Below are 18,089 nucleotides of genomic sequence, written 5' to 3'. Positions count from 1 at the left end.
AAATATGAAACGCTCACATTTGAATTCCCGTGTTACACGGGGTCGTCTTCTCCCGCGTGGCTGAAAGCCAGGACCACATAGCCGTACGTGGCCCTCCGTCTCCCGGGGGCGGCGGAGACAGACGTTTACAGTCCCGGCTCTGTCAATAACACGTTTCCACTTTGTTAATTTCTGTTTCCATTTATTTACAGTCAACAGCTGCATCGATACAGGATGTAGGAATTGACCCGTCAGTCTTCCACACTTGAACGCCCTAACAGAGGACTCACACCAGTCACAACAGGAAAACGGACTGGCACATCTAGACTGGCGATCACAAGCCTCGTCAGTCTGAAATCAATACTGGAAGTGGGAGGGGAGGGGAGGGAAGGGGACTGGACTGGAAGATGCCTCGAACTGATAGCTGGCTGCCAGGTTCCTATATCACCTTATGCGGCGTTGACTCTGGGAAATGTGATCCTCTTCCGTCTCCTCCTCTACCTCCCTCTCGTCTGGCAGCGAGGCAGGATGCGGGCGGGAGGGAGAGAAGGAGGGAGGGAGGGCGGAGAAGCACATCCTCCTGCAAGGACAAACTTCAATGTGTTGGAAGGAAATCGTTGCGTTGTCATTAGCAGGCGCTGCACGCGCGTGCCGGGCCGCCAGCATGCCGGCGCTTGTCGACCTGGGATGTGCGGCGTGGCCTTCACCTGCGTTCCGCTCCGCTGCTTTTAGCATCACCATTTGATAAAATAGCCTCTAATCGGATCGCTGTGCAGTTATCTGCTAATCTAATGGCGCCCGGCCAGCCTAAAGATTTAGCTGACCATCACGTCAGCTTAACCACTACCCCCAAGTTCCTCCACACCTCCTCCTCCTCCTCCTCCTCATTTGTCATCATCTGGCATTCCACTATATAGCCTTGTAAACACCACTCACTCCCTACAGCTCTCACCTGGACCTGATTACGCTGGATCACACCTGCGTACTGTATTGGTGAGAAGTCATGAAGAAACTGTAATTCAAATGAATGTGTGTTTAACATGAGTGCAAAACAAATGTTTTGATTCTGATTATGACTTGTGTGAGAACATTTATCCATGTATATTATACTATATTTATTGAGCAACATCCAATTCTATGAAATCCATTGCAATTCATTTTGATTTCCTTCCTTTTTTACCCATTCACAGCCTCAATTTGAAAGTTTTACAATTGCTCATGTCTGCATCATGTCATTGCACATAGTGATGGCGAAGGCAGGTAACATCCTGGACAAGGCATCCATCCATCGTTGAGCAAAAACGGAGAGAAAACCACACCGACAGGCAATTTTAGTCACCAATTATCCTCAAACACACGGGTGGAAAAAGCAGAGCATCTGGAGAAAACCCACTCAATCACAGAACATTTAAATTCAACTCATACTTGAACCTGGAACACAAAATCCACACGCACACACGCACAAAAAAAAGCTTTTCAGCTGCATTCATAACCCGATCGACTTTCCTCATGATTCAGCCCCCCCCTCACCATCCCACCGCTCGTGACAGCAGGCGGGTCCATTGTGGAGCCGGCGCGAGTGTTTCCAAGCGGCTCTCATATGAACACACACATTAACGGGTGTATTGAGCCGCGGAGTGTGGCGTGTAAGCGGCAGGTAGGACTGAGGTGGCTCCACAGGGGGCCGGCGTCGTGCTCGCCACCGACACTTCCCCCACAGCAAGAACAATAACGCACGTTGTACCCTGGTCTTAGCCGGGAGCCAAGTAAACAAAAGAGCGGCAGAAGGGGAAACGTGCACCTGTTTCCCACACTTTCACTGAAGCACATATGGGAGGCCTGAGGGACTTTCTTCAATCGCAGCATGACGCGTCGGCAAATTCAGTGCGAATACTAATTATCCAAGGTGATAGCGATGACTGACATACACTACATGCATCTGCAGGCTTTTTTTTTTTTTTTTTTTACACTGTAAAAACATAGCCTGCTTTGCTTTACACAGAACAGTTGAATCCTGACTTGTAGAGGATTATGACATGAAGAAGAAAAAAAAAAACATTTTGTCTTCATGGTTCCAGTCACATTTTAACTGAGGTGTTTACATTTGTATTATTATTCTTCATGAGAGCCAGTTCAGAGATGGCGACTTTCTCCCGATTCCCTTCGTAATTGGCTGCGGATTCTCGTTCGCCACTTCAGATGTCAAGCGTGTGACTGGAATGAGGCAATGCAAAAACAAATGAGGGGAAAAACAAGGGGTGGGAAAGTTTGGCACAGAAATAAGAACAAACGGACCTGTCAATCACAACGAGGCTCTGTCACTAGTGTCCAGCAAATATGCCGAGACGAATAAACAAGAAGAAATTCCTCTTCGACGGCAGATTGCAGGTCTGCAAGTCAAATAACATTATTTTTTTTTATTTTAAAACAATTTTTGGTTTGCCGTTTTTTGTTGTTTTTTTGTTTTTTACATCAACTGGAGCTGAACTCAATTTGACAGAACCAAATTAATCAGGAGTTATTTTTATAGCTGGTTTATTGTTTTGAGGGGACTTTTCAGCCAAAAATGTTTTTTATTGTTGTTTCTTGTGTGGTAAAACAATATTAGTTGCAGTCCAGAACAAAACAGCGTGTAATAAAAGTAACAATAAAGAGTGGATCACTTCAGTGGAAGAAGAATACTGGTACGACAAATACCAATTTCTGTAGGGTAATGTTTAAAGCAAGGATCAGAAGTAGTACATGTTGGATGAATGATCAAAACGTTACAAACATTAACAATGCATTTTCCATTGTTGTGTAAACGGACGCCCAAAACACAACAAAAAAAATCTATAAAAGCTGTAGAAAGATTCACTTTATCATGGTCTGGCATTTCAATTTATATTCTTACATTATATAAAACTTTTTTTTGTATGTATTGTGTTTTTAAAATATTTTTTTTCTTTTATCTGTTTCAATTTTTCACACAACAAGCAAATCATTTTTACATTACCTCAAGCAAATGGTTAAGAGTTGACTGTGTGACTAAGAATCTCAATCAAGGGAAGACGAGCGACTCTCTCATTTGGATACGCCACATTACCACTGCCAAACACAACGCCGAGTGTCGTCTCACTCACTTAGTATTGTTCAGTGTGAAACCACTGGTGAACACACTGTCTTCGTCGACTGAACCCGGAGACAAAGTGCGCTACACCCTCGGTTAAACGGAGACAGGGAGGCAGGAAAAGGAACATCCTTGTGGCTAGGGCGAAGCAAGCGCATGCAAAATGTATGGCTTCGCATCTTCGCTCTCGCCCTTCCACTGTGTCTCACTTCCCCAATCTCTCGCTCTGCAGCCTCCTGCTTCGTGACTGGGCTGCTGGGAGAAGACTGCAGTCTTCACTGTTCAGGACTCCTGCCAACTGAAGGTGCTAATGGCCTGTAGATGTAGAACACGGAGTGCCCTCTCAGGGCCTCTGTTTCTGCATCCCTCTGCCTTTTCATGGCCGTCACGGTGTGTCCTCCATCTCGGCCGAACGGCCATTATTCAGAGGAAAGTACAGCCTGTCGATTGGTGGAAAAGCCCAATTCAAATTCACACATCACCTCAGCGTGAAATGTCCTTCCTGCACACTTCACTTATGAATTCCGACTCAAAGACGGTTAATTTGAAAATTCCCTCACGTTCAAGATAAAGATGCTAAATGTATGATACAGCGGTTTAATGTATCCTGAGCGAAAGCAGTTCCAAATGTAGATTGCAGATTATTCATCCCATTCAGTCAGTGGATCAATCCCGACGCTTTGCCATGAGACGCACCAACTTTTACCTTGAAGGCCGCCAGTACAAATTCAACGAATAGACTCATCCAACATGTTTCTTTAGAAGCACAAATGAAACCTTGTTCTTTGCAACCTCCGATTTTGACCAATACATCATGCATAACACGTCACATGTTGAATTACATAACAGGCATTCAAACCCCTGATGGTGGGAAGAAATCCAACATGCTGTTCACATGGACTCTGATTGGACCCTACCACTTCCTTTGACCAGAACTTCAATCAGCCAGTGGTGTTTGATCTGATTGGTTATGGTCCACAGAACCACAGCGCTTGCTGGACACACCCACTCTTACCAACATCCAACCACAAGAGGCTTCAAAATACAAGCGATGGGTGGGGTATGTGGTCTGCTCTTGATTCTAGAAAGTGTCTTATCATGTCTTTCTTTCACATCAGCAAATCTAATTTTGACAACCTCATAGCGCGTGAAGCCCCGGGCCCGAAAGATCTGAAAGGTCATATTGTATTTTGGTGCCACAGACGGCGCTGGACTTTCTTGTTGTCTGTCATTTGGGCAGACAGCCACTGCAACAAAAAAAAAAAAAAACTGCCCTCTTTAATCAAATCCATCGCAGTGAGTGACGGGCTTCTATTTTTTTTCTTCCAGTCATTCTTCCAAACATATGGTCAATGACAGTAAATATTTGGTTGGTACAGCCTCTGATTGGTGCTTGTGTTTTCCTGCCACGTTTATACAGTTCAGTTTAGGTTCTTATCGTGAAAACTTTATTTTGTGTGACAGAAAAACTCGTGACGATCTGTAACCAAGTGCATTTATTTAAGTACCATACTTGGGCACATGTTGCATGAGGTTGTAATTATTCTTTCTATGTCACCACTTGAGCAGAGCCCTTTGTGAACGTCATCAGACCTGCAATATGTCAGGCGCGAGTCATGGCTGATTTCAATGCCGAGTTCAGAATCGGTGAAATTGGGATTGACGCCGTGCCATTAACACCTCTCTGCACCCACAAGCCACTAGCAATACGAGCTACACATTGACCTTAATTCTCCCTGGTTACCAAACCCACTACCCCGCTGCATGAGTGTCTGACCTTTTTTTTTTTTTTTTTTTTAACACAATCAAACAATCGTGACACTCAAAAGTTGGACTCGCGCGTCTGTGCATCAACTCCTCCGGAACAGCCGCACACACCAGACACAGGCACACGCGAATAAATGGCTTTGTCTGGTGCAGATTTTTTGACAGCCTCTCCTCCCTCGACCTCGCCGCTGCTTCTACCCAAATAACAGTCATGCCAACAAGTGCTCCCCTCACACACCTTGTCAAAGCGCTCCACAACAACTGGGTCACTCTGTGCTGAGAATTCTGTAGCTACTTACTCAGACTGACCTGCTCTGTTCAGGGTGGTTGAAACCTGGCGTTACGCAACGGCACTGATAAGTTAGCCGCGAAAACAGGGACACCTTGGCACCGGGGAATGATTAAAGAGTCATACTGGCAGCCGCATTGGTTTTTCCACATTAGCGACGGGGGTGCACATGAACCCTCAAATGGGTTCATGTGCTTTGAAATGACGATCACTTCTCGTTCATGTGTCAATAACGTGTCACACGCTTATCGGCATCAAACCCTGGCGGTTTTCCAACAATGTTTTTCAAAAAAAGAGGTTTTGTTTCAGGAATTTCAGAGATCATGACGGCCTCCTGTGAACCAGCGCAGAGTTTTCCTGCTCCCACCTGCACGCGCACAATAACAAACAAGGAGGCTCGAAACATGGAAGTCAACATGTGCTCAGCAATGTGATGCTTATACAAGGCTGAGCTGATTTTTATTCCGAGTCGACACTCGCTGCTGCAAGCTGCTGTCTGCTTGTCAGGATATCCATCTTATAAATAGCAGCATGTTTTTAGCAAATAGGGAGTTAAAATGAATATCGGACGTTGTATTAAGGTAAGAGATGCACTGATCCTGCTTTTTTTTTTTAAAGGACAAGAACAACTGAGGACAACTACCTCTCGCTAGTTTCTGACACCAAGTGTCAATATGTGTGCTGATTAAATTCCATAACGCAAATGCAAACCGTGTGTGAAGGCTATGCCTGAGTACGCCACACAGTATCGGACCAAATACTTCTATTGGCACAGGTGTATCCCTATATAAAGGTATTTCATTTAAATGTGTTAAACCTTGTAGTTTTAGAGATCTGGCCAAATTGTGGGGGTTCCCATGGAAGGAGGGATAAACATGCAGTGTGTGAATGTGTGTGAGTGACCCCATGTAGACTTATGGTATAGATAGAGGAACAAAACTGGAAATCCTCATTAAGAAAATCTGTACATTCTCCAATGAAGACGTTAATTAGAATTACGGTTACAGAAGTAGTAGTTACAGTTGGATTTAGAGTAATTATGCAGGAAATGGGTATATTGGTGGCTGCATGCGTGAGCAAGCGAGTGCAAGTCTATTGTTTGTGAATAAAATGCATCATAAAAGTATCACTGACATGCATGGCACATCATCTGTGGATTTCTTCTCTTTATTCATCCCTCCTCTCATTAATCTAGTTTAACAAACTGAAAGTAAATTTAAAAAAAAGTTTTTACCCTGTGCTGGCATGAACTGCTACCATCTGGAAAGCTGGACATCTATCTTAAGAGTTTGCTGAAAACATTCAATTTTGTATTGAAAAAAAAAACCTGGGAGTCAGGAGAAGTGAACCGCAGGGATTTTTTGTTATGGTTTCAAAAGATTCATTAAAGGTAATGTGTGATGTTTTGATCGTTGAACAAGTACCATAATGAATTTTTACTTTTGAAAATACGCAAGTACATTTCAGAAGTAATTTTTACATTATACGTACTTGGATGTAAATACTTTTGCCACCGCTGAAAAGCACTTTACTTTGTCTTCAGATAAAAATAAGTAAGGAAATAAAAGAAAGTCTGCAGGATGTGAAGTGTTCAACCGCAGCCTGCCTGTACTCTTTGCAGACGAGCAACGCAGCTGAAACCGACTGAATGCTGAAATTAAATGAAGATTATTTCCACCACCTCATGTTTATTTCTGCCTCTATGGCTGCGTCTCCAGCTGAGCCTCTCAGCAAGCAGCAAACACCTCCTCCTTCCCCCTTCGCAGCCACGGGAAGAAATGAGCCAGGAAAGTATTGATAAAAATCACACACAGTAAAAAAAATAAAAAATAAACATGAATCCCTGTGGTTCACTGACCATGGGTTTTTTTTGTTGTTGTTGTTTTTGTTGTATTTTTCACTACAAACCGCTGCAATTTAACAGTTTTTGGCAAACTCTAAGATGGGTGTCTGGCTCTCCAGCTGGCAGCACAGGGGTAAAAAGCTTTTTTTTTCCAATTACATTTTATTAAGTGGGAAATTTAATTTACGTTCAATTTGTTGAAAAAAAATTAATAAATGAGAAAAATGGGTGAGTGAATAATGAAGGAAAAAAAAACCCGCCGCATGATGTGCCATGCATGTCAGTGATACTTCATTTTCACTTCACTTGCTCACAAATAACAAAGGCTCCGTTTACACAACAACCCGTCAAATTAAAATGCATTGTTTTTGGCGTCTTTGTTTCAGGAAAGTTTTGCATTTACGTGACAACTTTGTCTCCCACTTCGACTTCTGCTGCCGTGCCTCAAACCTTTTAATTCAAACGACCGTTATGTCAGTTGTAGAAGATGGTGGAAATCATTATTTCTTTAACCATTTAGTTTCGCTGGGGGATAATCCTCAACATTTGTATAAATAATAAACATTGCATAATATATGGATGTGTTTTTTTTTTTTAGAAAGATTCCTGTTCAACAACATCTCCCTGATTTATCTTCTGCCTGAAACGCTACTTCTTCATCTTCTTTATTTCCCCTGCTCCAGGGAACGTTCCCTGCGTAGTATCACATTTCACAGTGTAAAATCCAGCACTACTTCTCTCTGAGGACCCCGGCACACACCATACGAAGATCACACGTGAACTCCTTTCTTCCACAGACGCAGCGTGAGCCGTCCCCCACTTTGGAGACAAACTGTATACTTTCAGAGAAAACATAAATATACAGAGCGATACCGCCAGCGAGCCAGTCCTTGGCAGAGCGGAGGCCCCGGTGCAGACAGAGTGTGTGTGTGTGTGTGTGTGTGTGTGTGTGTGTGTGTGTGTGTGTGTGTGTGTGTGTGTGTGTGTGTGTGTGTGTGGGTGTGGGTGGGGGGTGTCGCATGACTACACACAGTGCAAACACACTGTGCACAGATCGTGTAGAGAACAAATGCACACACACAGACATAAAGCTTTTCCTTTCAAACACACATGTGGGCTGAAACAGAATCATTCAGCGAGCAGTCACGACGCGGAGAAACAAATGCTGGCACCGCACAAGAAATGCTTGTAATATGCATGTGTGGATGTGAGCCTGTGCCTGTGTGTGTGCGTGTATGCGTGTGCGTGTGTGTGTGTGTGTGTGTGTGTGTGTGTGTGTGTGTGTGTGTGTGTGTGCAGAGCATCAGTGGAATGCTTGAATCACATGCCTGTGCTTGCACCGTAACCTGCAGAAAGACACCCCGAGGCAGTGCATTGTGGGTCGCGGGCTGCATCAGTGAGGACACAGGACACCGCCAGTCCCACATCTCCCGGAGACAGGCGGACGGCCCCGGCAACATCTGCGCAGGATCAGGAGTGAACAGTGACGGATGATTATGTAAGAAATATATATCGACTGTGGTGGGAAAAAAAAGAAAAAGAAAAAGGAACATCAAGCGTGAGAAATGTGAGATCAGTTTGACTCCATCTCCTGCTCCGCTCGCGTAGGTGTTCGCAGATGTTTAAAAATGGCTCATGATATTCCTTTTAATGTGTGGGCGGCCACTGCAACTATGGCTAAATTATACTGTATGGCAATTAAAAAACAGGATGGTGCACAATGCTTTCGCAAACTCAACCCTCCGAACAAACAGCACTCATTTAGTTCTTATTTGCACAATTCAGGAGCCACGCAGCCTCAGGTATGTAACAACAAATCGACTTCCACCAGTTATTAGTATCGCTTTTTTAAATGATGTCTGCATTGTAAATATTCACACATGCAAAGGCTTCCCGGGGGCCAGATTGGACCCTCTAATTCTCACACAAAAACCAAAAAGGCGTCGATCATCGACTCCAACAAGACAATAACATTATATGTCAACGTCTCCTTCCAGTCATAAAAACATTCATCTCCTGAGAGTAAAACCTTTCAAATCTCCTCATTTGAAGCCATCTGTGCTGGAGCGAAAAGAAAAAAAAAAAAAAAAAAGGCTTCTTATGGCTCCATGAATCACTGGCAACGTCTGTGGATCAATGGCTCCCATGTACCACAGTGGAGAGACAACATACGGCACCGGTCAGACGACAACAAAGATCTACACGTCTACACACACACCATTGCTCCGGCACATCGCTGCTTCAGTCAACCACCATAAAGCCCAAAAGTGATCATGTGCTTGAATACCGACAGGATTAGGATTTTATTTCATAACGTGTCAGTTTGAATGCTACAGCTGCACATTTGCTAGAAAAGAACATGGTCGCACGAGTTTTCATCACCAGGAAGAACGTGATGACTCTTTTTTGTGTGTGTGTGTGAGTGGTTTGCATAATCAGATGTGCCATATGCAGAGTACTTTCAATGCCCCACGGTGATATATTGCATTCCCAAAGTTCGTGAAGGAAGCGTGAAGTCACAATGGTCAGACTCAATGAAATCATTCCCTTGAGTGTCTATTTGCAGTCATAAAGCTGAAAATTAACCTGCCTTTTAGCAATAAGACCTTCATGTTCGCAGTCACTCACTCACACTCACTCACACACACACACACACACACGCACACACGCACACACGCACGCACGCACGCACACGCACACACACTCACACATGTACACACAGTATCACGTGTTACTATTGGACAGTTTTCAATACTCCGTGTTACAATTTAGTCAGCACCGAAAAAATCTCTCAGATTTCACAACCATCTTCGTCATCGCGTGACTGTAAATGGCAAATTGATCATTCCAGCATCACGGTGGTTTGCTATAGCAACTTCAACTCGCAGCAAACTGCTCTTTTGCATAAATCCTCAAAAAAAACAAAACCAAAAAAATAAATAAATAACTACCCTGTGCGGTTGAACTTTCAGTGCAGATCAATACAAAGTGGAGCCCGTGCTGAACTTTGCGGCTGGTCGGGTCTTGACTTGGAGAGAAGCCAACAGCTGAAAGTACGCAAAGACAAGCAAAGGAGTAAACAGGGGAAAGTGGCGCTGAAAGATTTGAGAAACACAGACATCCACATGAGAACGAAATGCAAAATATAAAAACAAATTAAATAAACAAACAACGCACAGCAATGGCGCCCTGAACCTCAACGTGGAACATTATGTCACTTGGAGAATTCAGATGGACGTGTCCTATGAGCCCAACGTTGAGCTCTAAACCAGACTGTTGGATGCCTGGGTCCTTTATTTAATGTTCAAAAAAACTCAATGATGGGGCTTCTGGTGGAAACTTTCCCAGTGATGGAGTTTCCTCCCCTGGTTCATGTGTGCTCGTGCGACTAACTGCGTTTGTGTGGTGGTGAGTACTGGTGTGAATGTGTGTCCCCTGGGGGATGGGCTTGGTTGGTTGGTTGATAAATATTGTTTGTGTTCAGTGTTGCATCCTACGTTTGGGACTTTACAACCCGAAACCTGTCCGGAATGAAAACCAGCTTAGTCTCATCAATGCAAACTAGTCTTGCAGTATTCTCTGGAGAGGATGTCACACTAGTCTTTGTGTTGTGGTGAAATACGACCACGAAAATGCAGCCGTTTGCACTTTGAGTTAAAGTCCAGCACACTGCCTGTGCTGATCAATATATTTACTTTCTCCTGCTGCAGGAGAACTTCTGTTCCCTCCGATACAGACTGAAACCCTCTGCAGGTCTTTGTTGGCTGTCTGACTTTTAAGTGACTGTTCTCAAACCACGCACGCACGCACCCACCCACCCACACACCCACACACACACACACACACACACACACACACACACACACACACACACACACACACACACACACACACACACACACACACACACACACACACACACACACACACACACACACACACACACACACACACACACACACACACACACACACACACAGATCCAGTGCACTTCACCTGCTAATAATATCCATGATGGGCCAACAGCAGCCCGGGCATGCGTTCATGTAAATCCACGCAGAAGGTCAGACAGTCGAATGTTGCATCACTTCCTCCCCGCCTACAAATCTCAGGTCTTATTTTCCATAATTAGTTTTTCCCTTCTCACTCTCTCTCTCGAGAACCAGCTGTGAAGGTATTACTCTGCCGAGAAGAGCTGTTGTAGCACTTTACGCATAATTTACACGCTCTGTCACTATAAGAGCGAACGACACACAGATGCACATTAATACACCAACATGCACACCTTGTGGCGAAGCGTCCTTCATAGTTCCCCTTCTGATCTGCTGTTGCCATGTCAGGCACAGGGAGACGTCCATTCAGAGCACGTCGTGCAGCAGCAGTCGAAATAGATGAATGGCACAGACCTGGAGACGGAGCTCTCCTGCTGGCAGGCTGAAACTAACAGATTGGCTGTCTGAGTAAATAAAGTGACGCCATTAAGGATATTGGCGATGGTCTTACCTGCCACTATCATTTTTCTGCTCTTTTGAATTAAGTTGTATAATGAAAGAGACGCCAAAGAAACAGAGCCAGGGCGAAGGGGGGGGGGGGCAAACTAATCTGAGTTGACGATGCTGCAATTAAGAGCAAAAAGACTTTATGAAGCGTTTTCACAAAAATTCAACATTTAGGTTGCAATTTCCTCAAATTTTGACATAACTGATGCATGAGTTTTGCACATTGCAGTTGTGTCCCTTGGAAGACAAGCCACGAAGTGCCAAGTGTGGACATTCATCTGGCAAATCTTGAGTAAATCACAAGATTTTCTATAAACTCCAGGTGAGTGTAACTGCAGCGGCCGGGAGGTTGTAACTTTACAACACGAGGAACACTTTTCCAAAATATGACACAAATTTACATTTTGGAAACCATTTTTCACAACTCATAAAACTAAATCCAGGTTCAACCTGCGAGGTAACCGTCTTGCTTTGGTGGATCGGTAGAGACTTGAGTCATTACTGTACAAAACATGGAACGATATTGACTAGCTGATTTATGCTGCTCGGCACCAACTTACAACCTGAAGATTTACAAGTTTAATTGTCTACAAATGTACTTTAATCATCATCAACATCAGCCACAAGATAGTTTTATGGCTCATTGGTTCTGCTGGCGGTCAGCACCATTTCCCATCCATACATCAGTGCAGGGAAACTTCACATTCGCACCACAATACTGCAGGAAAAGTGTTAACAATAATCACCACTTCATGTTATGAGACACAAACACATCTGTTGGGCTATTGCATAGATTTTTAATGTGCCACGTCTTTATTTTTCTTGAGTGTTGAGAGGATTACAAATTATTTCATCAGCCGGAGAGTACTCTCCTCTGAGTGTACGGTTACATTCCTCTTCAGCCTAATTGCACTTTGACAGAGCCAAAAATACAACAGAGGGAAAAGTGCCATCGAGGCAATAAAAACATGTAAGAGCAATGCCAGATGGAGCCATTTCCACAGACGTATTATCCTGCTCATCCATCAGACCCCTGCTCCCAGTGCCCACACGGACCTGGGAAACATCCGCTCCGACATATCTCAATATTACTCATCTTTACAGCGGCTCCAGTGAAGGGCCACGACTTTACCGCAAGACTGTGACACATCTCCAGTTCAGAACAACGTCCTGCATCAGAAAATACACACGTGCACGTCCACGCGCACACGCACGCACACACACACGCACACACAAAGCTTTTTATATTCCTCTTAATGAAGGCCACATATGCAGTGAAACACAGGTGCTGCCGTGGCGTCTGTCGCCACTCTGCTCACATCCCTCAAGGTTCATCAAGATAAGACATCACCCCGAAGACACCCGGGCGGTGTCCAATCAAATCAATTGTTCTTGTTTGAAGGAACTCTCTTTGTCTGGGGAGCAATTTGACACAAGGGTAATTGAGGTTCTGGTTCAACTCATTATCCTCAAAGAGAATAAAGGATTAGAAGGCAACTTTAGACAGTCCCAGCCACATGAAACGGGATGAAAAATGCCCACAAGGACAAGAAACACTCCATTTTCTGTGCCTTGATACAATTTGTAAAGAAGGGGAAAATCAAGTCCACCCAGTAAGAGCTAAGAGATTAGTTCTTGGTGTCTAGCGCTTGCTAATGAGCAATGAGTGCTTTGATACTCTACCTGCGGATAAATAAAAGACCAATGACCACGATCTTCCCAGAGGTGCGTGTCCGCTCACTTGTACTGTTTTTTGAGGACAAATGTTCGAACCCCGGCTTCAAAAACTCAGACACAGACTCCTCATATCTCCACTAAACCCAGACTATGTCCCCAATCTATTTCACTCTCCTCCCCAGACAGACTGTTTTCATTTCAGAAAGAAGGACGGTGTCGCGGGATGACACATTTCGGAAAGGCACCAAAAAAAAAAAAAAAAGTCAATGCGTTTAATCAGAATCTCCTCAGAAAAAAATATTCTAACAAAACACTCATAAATCACAGCTTGTCTTTGTTTAGATTCACTCCAGCGGGATGCTAATCACTCTTGTTCTACAAACGCGTTGGGCTCCGGAGCTCAGCGCTTGTCGTGGCTTCGTGACCTTCACGAAGCCGTTGACGCTCCGGCTCGCTGTTTGATGCCGAGCTTTGGATCCAAACACAAAGAGGCCTGTTTGAGATGTTTCTATTTTGCAGAATGCTGCTTTGAGGAAAAGCAGCCAAGGGAGTGAGGGATGATTCAGCAGCCCGGGACGTCTGTAATCACCACTTCACATCTTCTGCTGCCTCTTTTTTTTTTTCCCTCTCTCTCTCAACGCAATGCAGATCTCTGTTTTCCAAAAATATCGGAGCTATCAGCGCGGGCTGGCGCAGCAGGAGATGTTGGAATTACTTGTGCTCTTTGAAATCCCTAAAAGAGACGTGCATTTCACCCGAACTTTTGTTATCGCTCCCCGTATTCCATTACTTTATATTAAATTACTGGCGGCAGCTCCTATTCTACGTAAAGCCTGTGATGTGAGCGGTGAGCCATGAAAAGGCTCTTATTCCAATTCTCATCATCACCATCATCTCAGATGATCCCGCCGTACGTAATCAGTGTTATTAGTTCAGGCTTGTACTAAGGTTTCCTCGGTCCGAGAAGATAGGGGCACAAACGGTGTGAACACGAAGTTGATCAAGTGAGTTTCACTCTCGATGTGTGAAACAAATACACTTACTTGATGAGGGAAGTTAAGCTGTACATTATTTACTACGGCCGTGGTGCGTATGTGCAGCAGCACTGCTTCTGAACAGTTGAGTTTTACCACGTACAAATGGAGACGGAGTCGAAGCATTTTCAAAAAGTTGCATTCCACCTCCCCCCGTCTCCAGAGAGATGCTGTTGGAGCCTCAACAAAAGTTGCATTTTCAATGGCTCCGAGGACCATTGTCACGTGTGAACAGAACCACGAAACGCAACGGAAGTTGTCCTTTCTCATTTGAAGACGTCACGTAAACGAGGTCTGAGAGCAGAATCAGAAGAGCAAGCTGCCCATTTCCTCATGACGGTCATTTTTTAACTTGTTCAGACAAGCCCCCCCCCCTCTCACCCAGTGGGACTAATCCCCTTCTCAAGCCTCTCTCATTAGCACTCCCTTGTCAACATCCAATTCCTTCATGAGGGGCACATTGTGTCAGTTTGGCTCAAATCTACTTTACTAGGTCATTGATTAGAAGATGAATTATCATCCTGCCTCTCAGAGCAGCAACAACCCAATGTCGGAACAATTGATAATCCAGCTCTTTATTCTCTTTCAACAGTGTTGCTTTGGTTGTGCGTTGTCCTCGTCTCTTCATTTCAAAGCGAGTGAAATGAGCGAATTAAGTAGAAATCGGGAAACGACTAACGCTTGGGCCGTTCCATTAAAGTGGAAGAGGGTCATCTTTAAATTCTTGTTAAAATCCTGCTTGCTCATTCAGTCGCTGTGCTGGCTGTCAGTTCCCTCCACCCTGCAGCCAGGCTGGAACCAGCCTCGCAGCTGTCCACAGTCCAGCATTACATAACAAGGCTGCATCACAACACCGCCGCCACCCCCAACGCCAGCCACTTTGCAGTCTCTCCACCATGACACCGTCACCCCGCCGAGGAAATTACATGGGGACGAAGTCGGGATGTCGGCTTAAGGGACGGACACACAAACCGCCGTCTTGTGAGATTTGCATGTTGAGGGCCGAGTTAATGAGGTAATGCAGTGTGCTATAATTGCTCGTTTGCTTCCATATTCCCATGGACCCGAAGCCCCTTCACCTTTTAAACCTCCACTCAAACACACGAGCGGAGGCGCCGCTCAAGTGCAGATGAGTGTGCTGGAGCTATACATGAACCAAATCAACAGAAAGACTGACCCAGTTTCCCGGCCTGCTTGAACTGTACGCAACCGTGTCAGGACCATAATGTACAAAGCATCTTTCTGAAGGAGCATGGAAAAATCAAGAGGCTCCACCTCCAGATTGGTAAACTATCAGAGAACCACCGCCTGAATATTTCACACCAGTGGATTGAATATTAAATATCATATGTTGTATGTTAAATGAACAAACCTGTGTTTACACTTCCAGCATGGGATCGATCACAAAGCAATTACCAATGAAAGACTGCGGTAGGGCGAGGGTCGCCTCAAGGAAAGTTCAACCGTAAGGGTGTAACGTATAGAGTGTGTTTGATACCGACAAAGGTGGCTTATATAACACTGTCTGAAATGTAATATTAGCTGATTGGACTGTTGATCATCCAATGGGAAAAGAGCATCAGAACAATCTATGCCTAAAGTCTGTTGGGTCAGTACTTCGGTCATGATGCAGGAGTTCACTTAAAAGGCACGTCTACAGTCTTTCCATGGTATTCCTGATGTCTGGCCCTTGAGCTAAAGTGTGTTTGCCACCATTGGATTAGCCGATAATTATGTCTATGAATTAAACCTGCAAATAGCTGAATTTTAAGAGGGGGGGTAGTGGATGTCATCAACCCAGATGTTTGATCTCATAGTATCAATGTACATGTCTGTAGCAGAGTTTGTCCATACCCACCGGGAATCCAATAAAGGGGGGGGGGGGGGGGGGTAACAAAGAATTAGACAGCATTATGTCAGTTGCTAAGCAAACTAAGTCGAATATGACAGAATGCAAGTCTCCAGTGAGTCCCACCTACGCAACACTTCCATCTCCACCAAGGACCCCGCGATACAGTCTGTCAGGCAAACAGCCTGCACTGTGTGAGTTCACATCAGAGCAATTCACAGTTGTAAAAGCAAAGCGGGGTGACATCATAGAAATGACGAGGAAACTTCCCTTCTTATTGCCTGTTTGAGGAAGACCAGTTAATTAACCTCCAATAATGGGCACATTGATTGATCCTGAGCAGCCTTCATCACTCTCCTTTACAGAAAGAGCTGGACGCACAAAGACGGACGGCTTCTGGCCAAAAAAAGAGAAAGTGTCAAAGCACAAACATCTCTGTGCAACTTCCATGAACATCCGATCTCAATTTAACAAGTCAAGTGAAAATATAGACCTAACGCTGCTCAAGGTCACAGTGAGTGAAAGTTGTGGTACCAAAGACAGGTTTGATTAACATACAGTAAGAACCTACAAGCTCCACATAGAAAAGGCCATGCTTTTCCAAACACTTTGATTGGTTGTACCAATGATGTTAATCATATGGAAATCTCATCCATCAGTAAGAAAAAGGGAAATCAAACTGACACTTGAAAGTTATTTGAAGTGGGAGTGCACTTGACATGTTTTAAAGGTTATACTTTATAGTAACTTGCCATGTGAAAATATCCTTCTTAAGCCGTTATTAAGATGCTTTGGCAGAAATTGCCAACTGTACTGAAGAGGTGAAGGAAACATAACGAAGTGGACAAGTCCATTCTAATCATGATGTTGACAGTGGAAAATGAGGAAGCATTTTATGTTGCGTCTTCACAAAGGGAAAGAAATAACTGGACCAACAAAGACCGGATGAAGAAACACTAACCGAACTATTAAAGAAAGACGTTCAGAGTCAGTGGCAGTCTAACTCTTGGTCTCCCCTGTGCCTCCCCTCCTGAAACACTCCGGATCTGTCCCTGCTTCCATCTAACTCTAACAAGGCAGACTTATGGCTGTTGGCAATCACAGCTTGACTCCATTTCAACATCCTGCAAACACTGTCAGGGTTCCTATTAAACAGGCTGCATGTCTGAGAGCTCCTACAATAATATTAGTTTTACAGCAACTTCCAGTCAAAGATGAGAATATTGTTGGCAACTTGAGGGCGATCATACGAATGTGCCTTGAATGAATCTTTGTGTTGTTGATGTTTAGGAAGACTCTTCATTAGACTTAATGTGTTGAACTTATGCGGAGTTGTTCAACTAAAAGCAGGATCATGTTTCGGGGGTGACGGGAGCCTCCGGTGTGCGCTGACCAGCCTGGACATGCTTTGTTGTGTTGGTGAATTCCCCTTGTGTCACCTTGAGAATCGCACGCGAAGAATAAGTGCTTCAGTCACACCAACCTTCATGATGCCGCAAGGTGCGTTTCCAGCTCCGTGACTCCTCTCCGCCGAATTATCGCGGCTGCCACTCCCGATCCTCGGACTGCTGTGGTCCCGGTACCGTCCGTTGGTGTAAACTCCCTCGGCTCCGTAGCTCTGGGCAGCGGCCGACACCTCCAAGTACGCGCGGGTTCCGGAGTGAGGCAACGCGGCCGCGTCTCCGGTGCTCCCCGCCGGGCTCGGCGCGCCCTGGGCGGGCGGCGCACCGGCGACAGGATCCAGAACAAGTCCCGAGACGACCGCATCCGAAGCGTGAACCCCGGCCATGATCCGCCGCTGTTACAGCACCGCGCACCGCTCCACGATGTAGAAACAGCCCATTCTTTCACCCCCCGAGCACTGCGTCCTTCACCTGATCACCGCCGCTGGTCCATCACCGGGGCGCACGGCGGCGTCCGTACACCACGAGCCCCGCAGACCTGCACGCGTCCCCCTCCTCCTCCTCCTCCTCCGCCGGGGCTTCCTCGGGGCGCCTGCTCAGAAATGCTGGAAGTGCAGACTTGTGATGAGGGTTTGCTGCT

At 45.1% G+C, this 18,089-nt stretch overlaps 1 protein-coding gene across 1 annotated transcript in view; it reads right to left on the bottom strand.

Moving 5' to 3' along the window:
• LOC308141775 (inactive phospholipase C-like protein 2) overlaps positions 1-17,888 on the bottom strand; it is a 70,570-nt gene extending 52,682 nt beyond the window's left edge. The window contains exon 1 of the mRNA XM_080511990.1: positions 17,530-17,888. Within this exon, the coding sequence (XP_080368116.1) occupies positions 17,530-17,835 (306 nt within the window). The 5' untranslated portion in view covers positions 17,836-17,888. The remainder of the gene's footprint in view (positions 1-17,529) is intronic.
• Positions 17,889-18,089: the final 201 nt, after the last annotated feature.

The sequence above is a fragment of the Blennius ocellaris genome, assembly GCF_963422515.1.
Source record: "Blennius ocellaris genome assembly, chromosome: 16".
Classification (NCBI taxonomy): Eukaryota; Metazoa; Chordata; class Actinopteri; order Blenniiformes; family Blenniidae; genus Blennius; species Blennius ocellaris.
This window is presented reverse-complemented; position numbering and strand designations above follow the sequence as displayed.